Source organism: Cibotium barometz, chromosome 33 (assembly GCF_041138505.1).
Source record: "Cibotium barometz isolate CiBa-2024 chromosome 33, ASM4113850v1, whole genome shotgun sequence".
Taxonomy (NCBI): Eukaryota; Viridiplantae; Streptophyta; class Polypodiopsida; order Cyatheales; family Cibotiaceae; genus Cibotium; species Cibotium barometz.
This window is the reverse complement of record NC_141078.1, coordinates 3937640-3952475: the sequence shown is the minus strand read 5'-3', so window position 1 is coordinate 3952475 and position 14836 is coordinate 3937640. Positions and strand designations below refer to the sequence as shown.

The 14836-nt window shown below is 42.8% G+C and overlaps 1 protein-coding gene across 2 annotated transcripts in view; it reads right to left on the bottom strand.

Moving 5' to 3' along the window:
• LOC147619207 (uncharacterized) overlaps positions 1-7902 on the bottom strand; it is a 49753-nt gene extending 41851 nt beyond the window's left edge. The window contains exon 1 of one of the 2 annotated variants that reach the window (XM_086772826.1): positions 7704-7902. In XM_086772826.1, coding sequence (XP_086628952.1) covers positions 7704-7798 — 95 coding nt within the window. In that variant the 5' untranslated portion in view covers positions 7799-7902. The remainder of the gene's footprint in view (positions 1-7703) is intronic. The other variant, XM_086772828.1, reaches the window with a different exon arrangement.
• Between the last annotated feature and the right edge of the window lie 6934 nt (positions 7903-14836).

Below are 14836 nucleotides of genomic sequence, written 5' to 3'. Positions count from 1 at the left end.
CTATTTCATGCTATGCCTTTGAACTTATTGAATAATTTTATTTTGTTCAGACATTAACAGTTTCTAACATATCTTTCCAACTATCCAGACACCACAACAAGATGATTCAAGTAGTTGTGGCTGGAGAGTGCTGATTAGTGCCAAATATATACTTTCAAGCTATTTTGAGATAGGACAGCCAGAGCTTGTAAGAAAAAATAATTTTCATTTAGCTTCAAAAAATTTGATATTGGTACAAAGTGTTCTAAATCATCATATCTCATTGCAGATGAGAGAAGATAGCTTCAACTCGAACTATGTGTATAGTTCGAGTTGAAGCTATCTTCTCTCATTGCAGATGAGAGAAGATAGCTTCAACTCGAACTATGTGTATAGTTTCAGAGCTGATATAATTTGGAAGTTTTTGAAGTATGCCTCCCCCAAACCTATTGTACCAGCTACTGTCGAGTTGGGTCAGAGCTCTAAAGTCCGAGAAGGTGTCATACACCTTGATGACACAGATGATGCAGATGTGATGCCATAGGAACAAGGACCTAGTGCTGATGAGGAGCAGCCACAAGAACAAGGACCTACTACTGATGTTATTGAGGAGATGATGGAGCAGTAGCAAACAGATGCTCCAGGGGTAGTAGAGGAGACAATGGAGCAGCACCAAGAGACTGTACACAACAAGATGGAGCAGCAGAAAGTAGATTCTCCAAATAAAGATGATACGGTGAGCTTGGACCATGTAGAGCAGCCTCTAGATCAGCCTGTAGATAAATAGAAAATTGTTGTCAAGAATATGTTCTACATATATAATTAAACACTTCTGTACATAATTTTACATTATTGAATATAATACCTTTGTTTATGGAGTCTGTGTTATCTCAATTTTCAAATTTTCAATGTCTTTGTTTTTTATTGAACTCTCTCTTCTTTTGAGCACCTGCAAAAAAGCAATATGAAACAATAGGGTAAAGTAAACTAATAGCAGTGCTTAATGAGACTAGGATAAGTCACATGGTATACCTTCTTATTGTTGTAGATAAATAAAAAGTCCTTTGAAATAGAACCTTCTGTCTCAAATAGAATGTCATTGCGCAATTGAGCTAGGGAGCAACATTGTCTTAATGAGATATTGACTAGCACATCACCATTCTCAACAGCATCAATATCAAGAAGTTTATTTTCTGCACCAAAAGAATCTTCATCTTGATCCATTGGGACTAGTTTTGTACCTAGCATTCGACTGCGCTTATAATAAAAAGAAAAAATGAAATTTTGTGATGCAACCATGTACTTCAGTTGCATAGAAGGTTGGAAAACCTCACAAAACACTGAACTACATGTCTTCTTATCCCAACCTTTATCCAAAAATTGTGGCATGCATGCCAGACTTGTTGCTTTAACTGTGAACATTGTTTTTGAAACCTTCACTGGAAAGGTATTAAACAAGTCTACAAAAACTGTGAGAGGCATGCATAAAGAAATTTTTATTATCCTTGTGGCAATATTGGGCCTCAGAGCTTTCTGTACTTCTTTGAAAATCTTGGCTCTATATGCCTCTGTAACACTAAAATGTGGGAGAGGCCAATCCACTGAATTCCATGCCGGAAGGTCTTGTTTTCTTAACACACCATGTGTGTTTGCATTGTCCAGCAACAACTGATAAAAATGATCAGTAAAAAATATACCGGATTGAGCTAGCTCTGTTGCACATCGACCTTGGTATTGTTGTTCTCCTATCGATCCATGCAGAACATCTATAAATCCCAGAATACAATCGATGTTTTGCCATGTCTCATACGATGAAGGGTATAAATCTGAAATAAAATAACACAAGAATATCAATAAGCAAAGAAAGAAAGCTTTGTCTTAAAAATCTATGCACCTCATAAAGAACAAAACCACAATAGAAAAATATACAATTAGGCCTGTGTTGCGGAAGATCATTTGGATAGTCTCGCAAGACAAGTTCTTTATGCATGTACACATGCTGAATCAAAACTTCTTTCACCGATATCTTTCCTCTGGTGATTTTAAAATCTCGTACTCTTCCCTTCCATGATGCCAAGAAAATGTTTTTTGTCTGGGGTCTCTTTCTTTTACTAGGTTGCATGAGCACCCATGCTCCTTTCGAAACAGTAAACCTTTCCCAAGTTCCTTCCGTTTTGACTGTACTTGAATTCTCTACCGAAGAAATAGAAGAAGCAGGTCGACGGGGTAAGTATGTGTGGTATAATTCTGCCTTCATAGCATTATCATCCACAGAGCATCTTCCACAAGAACGACCATAGTTTTTATTCACCATGGAGACCTTGTGAATCTGTAACCACAGCAAAGTAATGTAAACAAGATAACAAAGTGAAGTTTCAAGAAAGAGAAAGTGGGCAGACAGATATAGTTGACAAGAAACATCTTACTCTAAGCCAAACAGGATCAAGGGAGCAGTTTTGGAAAAGAAGAGGTTGCTGCACAATGAGGCAGTGGTGTAGAATGGTAGACCTTTCGAAGGAAAGGCAGCACAACATTTCAAAGTTCAAAGGAAGGTGGAAGCGGGAAGGCCCTTGTCAGAGAAAATGTCAGACTAGATTCTATCTTCATGTCCAAAGATCTTGTGAGAATAAAAAACCAATCTCCGCATTAATGTAGCACGCTTGTACCTACATAAAATATTGTTTCTTTTATCTATTTTCTTTTATTTTTGTGAATTTCCAACGTTACGTTGGCCCTCTGTTCATTGGTTGAGAGCTTATTTTTCCAAACCGTAAAAGGCTCCAAAATGAGCTCCCTTTTTCCCTAATGTGACTCTCTGGTATGCATCAAACTCGTGTGCACTCCACTCAATCTTTGGAGGTACCTTAGGCTCATGATCTCTGTCATCGGCGGTGTCGAGTCCTAAGTCAGTAGAGCTAAGGTAAAATCAAGTGGCCTGCCAGTCCTAGCATCTACTTGAGCGAAGCTTGGATGAAGATTGTCAATGCCCAAAACTCTGTATGTCGCTAGGTTGATGTGTGCATGGCAAGAGGGACATGCCGAGAAGGGTACTAGCTCGTGGGTGATGCATGACAAATAGAAAAAATGTCCACATCCCAGAGCATATCCACCATTATTATCAATGTACTCGAGGCATAGAGCACAGCAGGCATCACGAAGGGATGGTGGTGCATCGTGAGGGAGAGGTCATCAAAAAACCTCTGTAATAGGCCATGGATATAGAGGCAAGTAAGGCACTGTTCACGGCTGAAGATGTACGCAACTCCCGAACATGCAGCATCAAATGCTCTACCCTGTGCTGTGCAATCCACTCCATAATCATGTGCTGCTCCGCCTCAGCTCTAGAACTCTCTACCTCAGTCCGAGCCTACTCAAAAAGTAAAGCATGCAAATAATTGATAAGTCTCTCTCATTAGGTATTACTTAAAGAAATTTATAACTTTAGACCTTAGTTATAACTCTTTTATGTACAAGAGAAACCTACCTGCTGGATGTCAGACTCTCGCATGGTGTGCCTCTGCAATGGCTACCTCTGCCCTCCACAATGTAGCTCTACGGCAGTCAATCTCCGCTCTCACCTCTATCAACTCCTGAGTGAGTCTCTCATCACTGGTAGGTGTGGGACCCTACATGACACAATCAACCATGCCGCTCATTTTAAAAATATAGAAAAGTACATATGAACATGTAAACAAATGACTATGAAAAAACTTAAGAAGTAATAAATGTGTAAATACCTCGACATCTGTTGTCGGTATCGATTGTGAGAACAAGCGCACCACGTGCTGGATGCTCTCCATGGTACTCCATACGTCGATGCCCACTTGGGTGCCAACAGCCTCGACCGTCGGACAAATGCACAAACGCACGATCTGAGTAGCTACGCGAAGGGCTCGTGGAGGTCGCCTACCCTGGTTCTCCAGGAGATGGCCTCGGCCAGCATCGCCATCGGGCCGATGGCTAGTGTAATCCACCTCCTTCTCTAAGACAAACTCCACATATAATTCCTTTGCGAAGTATATGAGGATCTAGCAGTTGTTCGGCAGGCTCCCATATGCGGTAACATATCGAATATAGATATGTGCCGCCATACGAGGATGGAGACACCGCAAAATAGTAAGGGGCTTGCCCGCCCCCCAGGCCTCATCCCACAGCTATCAAGGAAAAGATCTAAGTAGGCTTCATCCCTAATTGGACCAAGGTCACCGACCTAACGATATGTCAGGCCATGTGACACAAGAGTGTTAATCCGATTCTAGGATTAACAAGAGCTACCACCATCATCTTACATCAAGGAGTCACGGTAGATACACCAAAGGAACAAGCATTCAAGATATGAATCAATAGTGTCCAAAGCTACAACTTGGACGGGCGTCCATAATGGTGTGACAGAGTATTTATGGCGATTTCCGCTTCAAGAGCGTGTGGTAGTAAGTTAGGATGAAGTCCTAAGTGATGTACTTCATGGATATATTATGAGAGTAGTTATTGTAATAGCATTAGGCCTCTTATAAACCTAAAGTGCCCGACCGGCGGCCCCACAGTTTAAGTGAGTGTGAACACTTATGGCCATGTATATAAGTGAATTTCTCTCATAATACAATATACTCTCCCATTGTGCAATTGAGTCTTGCTCTTGCTAATCTCTCTCCCTAAAGCATGCTAGTGAGTGTGTGTGTGAGTGAAGTGAGGTGAGAGGAGGGACGAGGACCCGTAGTGCAACGCGGCGGTGTGACAACGCTCGTGGGGAGACACGGTGGAATTTCTTCTCAAGGAGTTATAGAGCTTGGAGACCTCAAGGGTTACAAGCTTGGCCATTGGAAAGATCCTCATGACAGTTGCGGTTCACCAGGTAATCTCTTTTTGGATGTGTTTCAAGGAGGGTTAGGGTGAGCCATAACAAGGAGCAGTGCGATAGTGGGCTATCCACTCATCTACATAAATAATATTGTGAAGGCTGCAAAGGGATGATAGCATCGCCTCCAAGTCTGACACGATATGTAATGTAGACAGCGTGTCTCTAGCAGTCCTATGGATAGCCGCTAACTCACGGTCTATCTCCACGATAAGGTCCACAATAGACGAATGGCCCTCCTCATGGCCTTCCTCGCATGACTCCATGCTGGGGACCAAGCCCATAGTTAAAATCTGGTCTAAGAAGGGGGACGTTTTAGAAAGACATATCCCAAGGGACTCGGGCCATGATGGAAGCTTGCATATTACTGGGGTATCAAATTTCATGGGCAGACAGTCTAGTTTTTTGTTGGAAGATTAGAGAGATGAGCTTTGCTTTGTAATCTTTTAAATGAAATAAAGAGTGAAAAGTAGAGGAATGTATTGAGTAACTCTTTGATGTAAACGACTTACTGGTGTATCCGGCTTTTTCTAGTTAATATATATATTTACTATTGATCCCAAAAAAACACTTCAATATTTTGAAATGAAGGTGTCACACTTTTTCGTAGAAAGCTTAATATTATTATTATGGACATGTGGTGGTCATTGAGGTAACCACTTATTGAAAGTTGGCCACTACTACTAAGCCTCGAGGTCCTCGAGGCTTCATATTATTATTATGGACATGTGGTGGTCATTGAGGTAACCACTAAGTATTGAAAGTTGGCCGCTACTACTAAGCCTCGAGGTCCTCGAGCACCTCCTTGGAGCCATTGACGACCAATTGGAGCGCATCGTGCACGTCAGCCAGGCTGAGTTGTTGGTCACGGCTCTGCGCCCAGGTGTGGGCTAGCGCTACGATGTTTCGGATCTCGCGGCCGTTGAGGGGGTGGCCACATTGAACCAGAGTGGGCGGCACGGGCATGGATGCGGCCAAGCCGGCGCGCATGAGAAGCGTCTGCCAGATGAGCAGGCGTTGCTGATCGTCGAGCGAGGGGTAGCGGATACAGAGGGAGATGCGCGAGAGGAAGGCCTCGTCGAAGGCACGGACGCGGTTGGTAGTAAGAAAAAGCACGCCCGCGTAGTACTCCAGCAGCCGCAGGAACACGCCCGTCATAAGGTTGCGCTGGATGTCCACGTTGAGCCCCCGCCGCTCGAGGTAGGTGTCCGCTTCGTCCAGTAGCACCACGGCGCGCCATCTCAGCGCCGTGCTGAGCACCTGTCGCAGGCGCATCTCTAGCTGGCCCGCCTCCTCGCCCAGTTCGAAGGCGCTCACGGCCCAAAGCGGGCGGTGCAGCGTCTCAGCCAACGACTCTGCCGTCAGCGTCTTGCCGGTGCCGGGCGGACCGTAGCACAGCACGATGCAGCCCTCTCCCTTCTTTGCGATCACGTCCACATGACTCTTGCCCTCACCAGTCTCCTACAAGTGAGTGGTGACAATGCCCCGCAGCATCTCTTTCTGCTTCTGGCTCTTCATCACGAGCTGCTCGTAGGCTTGATCATCAAAGGCGATCTCCCGCAAACCCCCGACATCGAAACATCCCCACTGCTTCAGGCTGAGAGAGAAACCATACACGATGGCAGGCGCCCACTTGAGCTCCTCCTGGGAAGGCTTCTTCTTCCTTTTCTCCTCCTCCTTCTCTTCAAACTTCTCTACATCACGCAACAGCTCAGATGGCGGCTGCGCGTTCTCCAAGGGCCAATCCGGGTTTGTCTTGGCGCAGCTGAGCAGATCCACAATCATCCGACCATCCGCATTCCTCCTCCTGAGCTGCAAGCTGTTCCGCTCGTAGTAGTGAAACGGTCCCTCGAAGTGCATGAAGAGGAAGGGCTGTTTCATGGCACAGTTGTAAAACAGCTCTCCACGGTGGAGAAGGAGCTCTGCCATGTACTTCCGCTCTTCGGCCGAGAAGAAAGACCAGGGGCATATCAGCAAAGAAGAGAAAGGTACCTCGCCATCGAACCCCTGGATGCTATAATCCATGTTGCACTTGCGGTAGCTCTCCACATTATAGTCCATGACGTTGAGCTTGATTCTGAAGCAGTTCCCATGGTGGTCGTACCGTCCTTTTGCATGGACAACGGCGTGGCAGGCTTGGCCAGAGAACTTGCAGATGCGGCGGACTTCCACACCAGGCGTGAGGAAGGCCCAGAGCATATCATAGGAAACAAGGCCCTCTTGCTTCATCCACGCATACTTGATGGAGAGGTCCTTGAACTCTTCCTCCAGGAAGCGGAGGAGGTGGTGGAGGTGAAGGCGGGCAACGGCGGATGCGCCATCTCCTTCTTCTTCTTCTTCTTCTACGTCGTCGGGAAGAGCCTTGAGCTCTTGTTGAAGAGAAGGCCAGATGGTGAAGAGGTCCTTGGCGTCGATGTTAGGCTCTCCGCAGCAGAGCGTGTCCATCTTGCGAGGCAAGCATTTGCGGAGCATGGATATGAGGTGTGGAGAGCGAAGCTTGACGGACACCGCGCGGGCATCCTCACTTGTCTCGTTGATGAGGGACTTCACCTCAAAGGGACACTTGAGACCATCGGGGAGCTTCTCGTTGCTGGCCGCCGGCTTCTGTGCATTTCTGGTCTTCCACACTCCTTCTAGTTTTGAGAACCATCTCTCATGCGTAGGCCACCTCCAGTTGGGATCGCTCACATCGGCCCTGACCACGTCGTCCTCTTGATCAGCTTCGAATTCATGGCTTAGAGCAGAAAATTTTCTCGACCTTCTGCTCAGAAGACAAAACAGATCAACCAGATCAGCTCGATCACGTCCTTAGCAACATTAATTATCACTTAAAGCTTCCCCAGCACAGATTAGCAACCTATTTGATTACCTTTCCTTTATAATGCCGTCCATATAATTAACGCTGATGAAATTATACCCCGGGAAATCGGTTTCCGTAATCACTGCTGCGGTTGCCGGGATCATCTCAGCCTCATTAATTACAAGCTCAATATATATAAGCTACTCAATTACAAGCTCAATATATAAGCTACTCAATTACAAGCTCAATATATAAGCGGTTGCCACTCAATTTTCCCTTTGCACAACAGAGCGTGAACAAGACGGCGGGTCCTTTTCTTTGAAGGATAAACCAGAGAAGCGTTGTTCAAATCGACCTGCCGGCCGGTGCTGCTCGAAACAAATGCTTTTCTTTTCTTCTTTTTTGGAACAGAATCAAAATAAAGGTTCTGCTCCAAAAAGTAACGGGGATTTTAAAAATTTGAAACTCAAAAGGTATAATTGGCAATATCAAACCACACATTTAGTCTCTATACACACTCATTGACGTAACGGAGTAATTCTAGACTCTTAAAACTCACAGAATTTCTAAGTGTTAAGGGCGTAGTGTGTACGCATGTGAGAGTGTGCGCTAGAAAATTTGCTCCGACGTTCATGTCATGTGTCACTAAAAACAAACATAAGAGCCTAGGATCTGTTAGAAAAATTTATTGGCCACTCAAAAAAGCTATGATTAATGTGGTATGCAACGTCACATAAACATTAACATAGGAGCTTGGAATCTATCCAAGGCCAAATTTAAAAAGGAGGTAATCCTTTCATTTGAACTAGATGTTGTGACACACTTATATACATAAAACGAGTTTGATATATATATATATATATATATATATATATAAATGAGTTTAGAGAAAGCTAGACAAGTACCCAATTCTTAGGATTCATTCAAGGAATTATTCTTAAAGAAATATCTTCTTGAAAATGAAGAAGACTGAAATTGGAAGGAGTGGGATAATTGTTCTATGGAACAAAAGAATTTAAATCTCACTCAATATATAGATTGCTATAGAGAAATTGTCAAAGCCTAAGGGAATAGACAATTTTCAAAAAGTAAAAGGCTTCATTAGAGGCCCAAAAAGGGAGTATAAGAAGGAAGTTCACTCCAAAGAGCCAAAAAACTTATATGAGGCTATAAAATTTACAAAAAAATTTAAGGATACCATGAGTAATGGTAATCGTAAAGAAAATGATAAAAAAAATTTCTTTTTGAATAAAATTTTAGCTCTAAAAAAAGAAAGGATTTTTTCTTTGAAAAGGAAGAACCTCTAAAAAAACAAAAATCCAATCCTAGTAAGTTTCTAAAAAAGCAAGATTTTGAGAGAGCGCTTAAAGAAAAACTTTGTTTCTCTTGTTTTGAGCTGGTACATGATAAAAGGAATTGTCCTAAGTCCCAAGGATAAGAGCTTATTGGGAATGGTAATGATAAGCCTAAAGGAAAAATAGTGCACACTTGAACTATTTTCATTGGGAAAAACACGTTTAAGAAGCTATTTTTCATAATACACTAACACTTGAGCATAAAGAAAATTTATTACATTGCAAAGAGAGCACAATGTACCATCTTCTCTTTTGATCTATAATATTGAGCTCCAAAATCTTCATCAAGATAATGAAATAGAACAAATGTTTTTATGTTATGCAATGCCTTAATTTAAAAACGATTGTGAAAAGCCTGATTCGTGTATTTGTGAAGTAGTTAATTCTTCTTTGAAAAATTTATTAGAAAAATTTAAAGATGTTTTTTCAAAAATATTGCCAAAACGTTTACCTCCAGATAGAGGGATAAATCATTCCATATAAGTCTTAAAGGATTCAAAGTCAATTAGTAAGTCACCTTATAGAGTAAGTTTGATTAAAAGACAAGAAGTTGGTTGAATATTTAGAATAAGGCTTTATTAGGCCAAGTAAATCTCTCTAGATTTTACCAATATTATTGGTGAAGAAAAAACAAGGATCTATGTGCTTGTGCATAGATTATCGTGCGTGGACTAAATGCAATCAAAATTTTATTTATTTTTTCCTATTTCTAGGATAGATGTGTTATTTGATCAACTCAAAGTTATTAAATATTTTAGTAAGATAGATTTAAGGTTTGGATATCATCAAGTAAGAACTAGAATTAAACATGTGCCAAAAATAGCATTTAGGACATCTTTTAGGGCACTTTGAGTTTTTAGTTATGCCTTTTGGTCTAGCTAATGCTTTCGCTACTTCTATGACCATGATGAACACAATACTTCATCCTTATTTAGGAAAATCGTTTATTGATGATATATTAGTCTTGATCGGCCGACCGGTGCTGCTCGAAAGAAATGCTTTTCTTTTCTTCTTTTTTTTAGAACGGAATCAAAATAAAGGTTCTGCTCCAAAAAGTAATGGGGATTTAGCATTAAAAATTTGAAACTCAAAAAGGTATAATTGGCAATATCAAACCACACATTTTGCTTCATTTTGCATGTGGATAGTCTCTATACACACTCATTGACGCCCTTCTTCTGCACATTTTGCTTCATTTTGCATGTGGATAGTCTCTATACACACTCATTGACGCCCTTCTTCTGCACATATTTCTACCCAATTTCTTTTTTCAATGTAACGGAGTATGATGTAATTCTAGACTCTGAAAAAGTCAAAGAATTTCTAAGTGTAAGGGCGTAGTGTGTACGCATGTGAGAGTGTGCGCTAGAAAATTTGCTCGGACGTTCGTGTCATGTGTCACTAAAAACAAACATAAGAGCTTAGGATCTATTAGAAAAATTTATTGGCCACTCAAAAAAAGCTATGATTAATGTGGTATGCAACGTCACATAAACATAAACATAGGAGCTTGTCACATAAACATAAACATAGGAGCTTGGGATCTATCAAAGGCCAAATTTAAAAAGAAGGTAATCCTTTCATTTGAACTAGATGTTGTGACACACTTATATACATAAAACGAGATGTTGTGTACACTTGTACATACATACATATGTACATAAATAATGATACAATTCTAACACAACCTAGAATAATTCATGTTAGGACCTTTATGACACTTGGAGAAGAAACTCTAATTATCAAACACAAAAGTTAGAGCATACCATATCATAAACCTTAAAAACAAAATTAAATAAATAAGAGAGCTAGAAAATAAGAAAAAGATCACTGTCGACACAAGATTGGGTTGAATCTCCCTTGAATAAGTGTAGCACTTGTACCACTCGTGCCCATATTTATATGTATTAGAAAGCTTATTTTTCAAAAAGACAATTCCAAATCAGAACCATAAGACCTTTTGAGTTTTTGAGCGTAAAAGCTCTTACAAAAATATAGCAAACAATAAATATAAAGTCTTGGGCCTACCAAAAGTATAAAATACTAATTGGTAAATACAACGGTTTGAGGCCTTTGCCTTACGCAAATACTAATGCCAAAATATAAACCATAAAAGTCGCTCACATGTCTTCCAAAGTATCTCATAGTACTCCAACACATGTTCCACTCGTGATTAACACATAATCAGCCACTCAATCATCGCCTACATCCAAAATAATATTAGTCAATGTACATAAAATTGATTAAACACATTAATCCTAACTATATCATACGAGCGCACACATTTGATTAAACACATTAATCTTGGATATAAATAAAAGGTGCATCCAGAATAAATTAGGGCGTCTCCATAGAGGTTATGACTAACATTCCCTCTTGCTTGGGTTACAATTGACCTCAATTACATGGATGGTATGAGTGGATATGTTGTGAGACTAACATGAAACACTGAAAGGAAAGATTATAAGACTAACATGAAACACTGAAAGGAAAGTAAAAGGTTGCATATAAATAAGGTTCAGGGGATTTCAAATAGAAAATACCTAAGCAATGGTTAATAGGCATTAAAGTTAAAGTAAAAAGGAAATTAGATTGTGCATAATAGAAGCCTAAGGGACACAGAAGTAGGCGACCCTTCTAGGGGTAGTTGAAGAGGCATCGGACAAGGAAAAGGTAATGTCTAGCCAATGAAAGGTCAAGGGGCTGAAGTTGGAAGATCACCAATCACTTAGGCCTATATAACCATGAGTTTAGGGTCTATTTGGAATATGGTTGGGTGGAGAATCAAAGTATTAGTCTTACAAGTCCTCAAGTACAATAGGGCCTTTATTGAGGGTGTGCCCGCCCTTATGAGGTGTTTTCTCATTTTTCCCCACTCTTCGTATTTTTCCCCATTTTTTCCCTATTTTTTTGTGGCACGGGAGGCAGTCTAGTAGTGGCAGGAGGACCTTGAACCTGGCCGACTGCATTTGTGGAGATTCTGGAAGTGGCCGATTGCACTGCATGATTCGTGGGACTTCTTTGATGCTGGCCGACCCACTCTACTGTTGCTACTGCTGCTGGCCGACTGTGATTTTTTAATCGTGGAGGTTTCTTGTGTCCAGTCGGTTGCCCTACAACAGGCCAACTGCTGATGGGGGGCCATATAAATAGGCCCCCAGCCCCTTCTCATTTTTTGTTTCATTTCTCGGGATCTTCTTGTGTATAAATAGGGGGGCCATATAAATAGGCCCCCAGCCCCTTCTCATTTTTTGTTTCATTTCTCGGGATCTTCTTGTGTATATAGAGCAAAGTTACATGCGTCTATCTCTCTCTCTCTTATGCTGTGATTTTTTGCACTGCGTTTTGCTCTTGTGTTCCTAGATCTGGTCATCATCTCCGCTGCGTATTCTGACATGGTATCAGAGCCTAGGCTCTAGATAGTTCTTGGGATTTGTGTGAGCAAGAGGGGGACTGTTGTGTTGCTGATTGATGGACCGTACGGGACTGTTTGGGAAGAGGAGAAGCAAGAGGACGGCGAGCTGATTTGCTAGACAACCACTTGCAAGTGTAAGTTCTTCTTTGTTACACGTTCCCGGTAGACCGTCAGTTGGATGGGAGCAACTACGTTATATGGAAGGTTATGATGGAATCTGTTCTGGAGTCTTACGACCTCGCTGATTTCATCGTTGTTGGGGTTCCACGGTCGGAAGTAGAGGAAGGGGAGTTATCGTCGATCCGAAAGGACCGAGAGGCTCAGACATAGATGTGGGATCGTGTCAAACACCAGGGTCCGTTCGTTTATCTTTCTCAACTGCACACCGCAGGTAATCAATCATGTAAAGCATATGATGCTGGCCAAAGGTATATGGCAGCATTTGGCCTCTCTTTACAACAGGGTATCACCCATGAAGAGGATTTCCTTGGAAGTACAGATGTGGGTTATGAGCCCTGCAAAGTCAGCGAATGATGCGGAAGCATATTAACAAGCTGAAGGCTCTTCAGCAAGAAGTTCTTCAAGCTGGGAAGGAGATATCGTGAGAGGACATGGCCATAACGTTGCTGTCACACTTGCCCTCTCGGTACTCAGCATTTTACTCGTCTTTGATTACCAGTGGGGCAGGCTCAGCACCATCACGTGGGAGGAGCTTGTGCCCATGGTCTTGGACCAGGAGGAACGATTCACGAATCCTCCTCAGGGTGGAGATTCGGAGGCCTTAACTGGCCAACGATCGAAAGGCTGTAACAACACGGGCAAAGGGAAGGCTTCATCGGAGAAGTCTTCTGAGAAGAAGTCCGTTTTTATTGACCGCAAGAAACTAAAGGCGGCAGAGAGGACCTGTAATGATTGTAGCGAGAAAGGCCACTATTGGAGGCAGTGTCCCAAGCAGAAGACCGAGAAGGGTGAAGATTCCTCAGCAGCAATCATGAAGACTCTGGCTTTTGTGAACCTGGAGGTGGTGGACACCAATGTTTCATTTTCTTCAGGCGGCAGGGAGGAGATTGGAGGATTCTCCGCAATGGATACTCGGGAGTGGATTCTAGATAGTGGTGCTTCCAGGCACATGACTCCTTCCCGTTCTGGTTTACAAGATCTCTGCAGGCTTTCTGGTCACATTCTTACTGGGGATACATCCTCTATCCTAGTTCACAGTGAGGGCAGGATGGAGATAGTTCCCGATGGGGCAGAGGGGGGAAGCATTCCTCCCAAGTGTTGTATGTTCCGTCACTTGGCTTTCATCTGTTGTCTCAGTGCATCAGGTTTGCAAGACTGGCATAGTACGGGTGGAGTTTGATGAGCACTTTGTTGCTCTCTGGGACAAAGCAACAGACCAGGTAGTTTGGGAAGGCGGAGTGGAGAATGGAGTTTACAAGCTTTCAACACTCTCTCTCCCAGGTCCTCAGGTTTGTGATGAGTGGCAGTCTGGTAATGGCCACTTAAGTGTGGATACGCTGCCCCTGTGCAGGCTTTCTGGGACCAGATGGTGGATAGCTTGCCAGTAAATGGCAGCAGTTTTGGCAGGAACTCTCCAGTACTGATGTTGGTAGTTCTTGTGTTCATCAGTCAGAGGAAACTGAACAGGTAACTTATGCTCTGATGTCTCGTAGTGTTCGGGACAAAGAACCTCTTGTAGATGAGGATGTTCTTTCCACGGGGACCTTTTGGAAAGCCAGGCAGGTGGTAGTTGATTACTTGCAAAAGGAGGTGCATAGTCTAGGCTTTCTGGTTCCGGGTTCAGAGGGGGTGGTTGACAGGTTTCAGAAGGCCTTGCGTGGTCTTCAGTAGGTTTCCAAGACTTGTTTTTGCACCGTAACAAGGTGTTGATCCTTGTGAGCAGTATGATGCCTCTTTGACTCAGAAGCAGAATGGTTCATTGATCTAGTTGATGGACACCAAATTGGACGAGAGCTTCCTGATGAGGCAGTTGAGCTCATGGTTGCAGATGACTCTTTGGGAGGCAGGATTGCGTTTCCTGTGGTTTCTGTGGCATGCGAAGGATCATGGACTCTTGTACACAGGAGGGGGATTGTTGGATGGAGTCCGACTCCAAGGTTGGAGTGACTCAGATTGGGGAGGAGATCCAGACACGAGGAGATCTACTTCAGGATAGAGTTTTACCCTCGACTCAGGAGCAGTTTCTTGGAGCAACAAGAGGCAGCCAACTATTGCCCTCTCTTCGACAGAGACAGAGTACCGGGCTTCTTGTGAGGTGGTGAGATCTACTTCAGGATACTATTGGGGAGGAGATCTACTTCAGGATACAGTTTTACCCTCGACTCAGGAGCAGTTTCTTGGAGCAGCAAGAGGCAGCCAACTATTGCCCTCCCTTCGACAGAGGCAGAGTACCGGGCTTCTTGTGAGGTGGT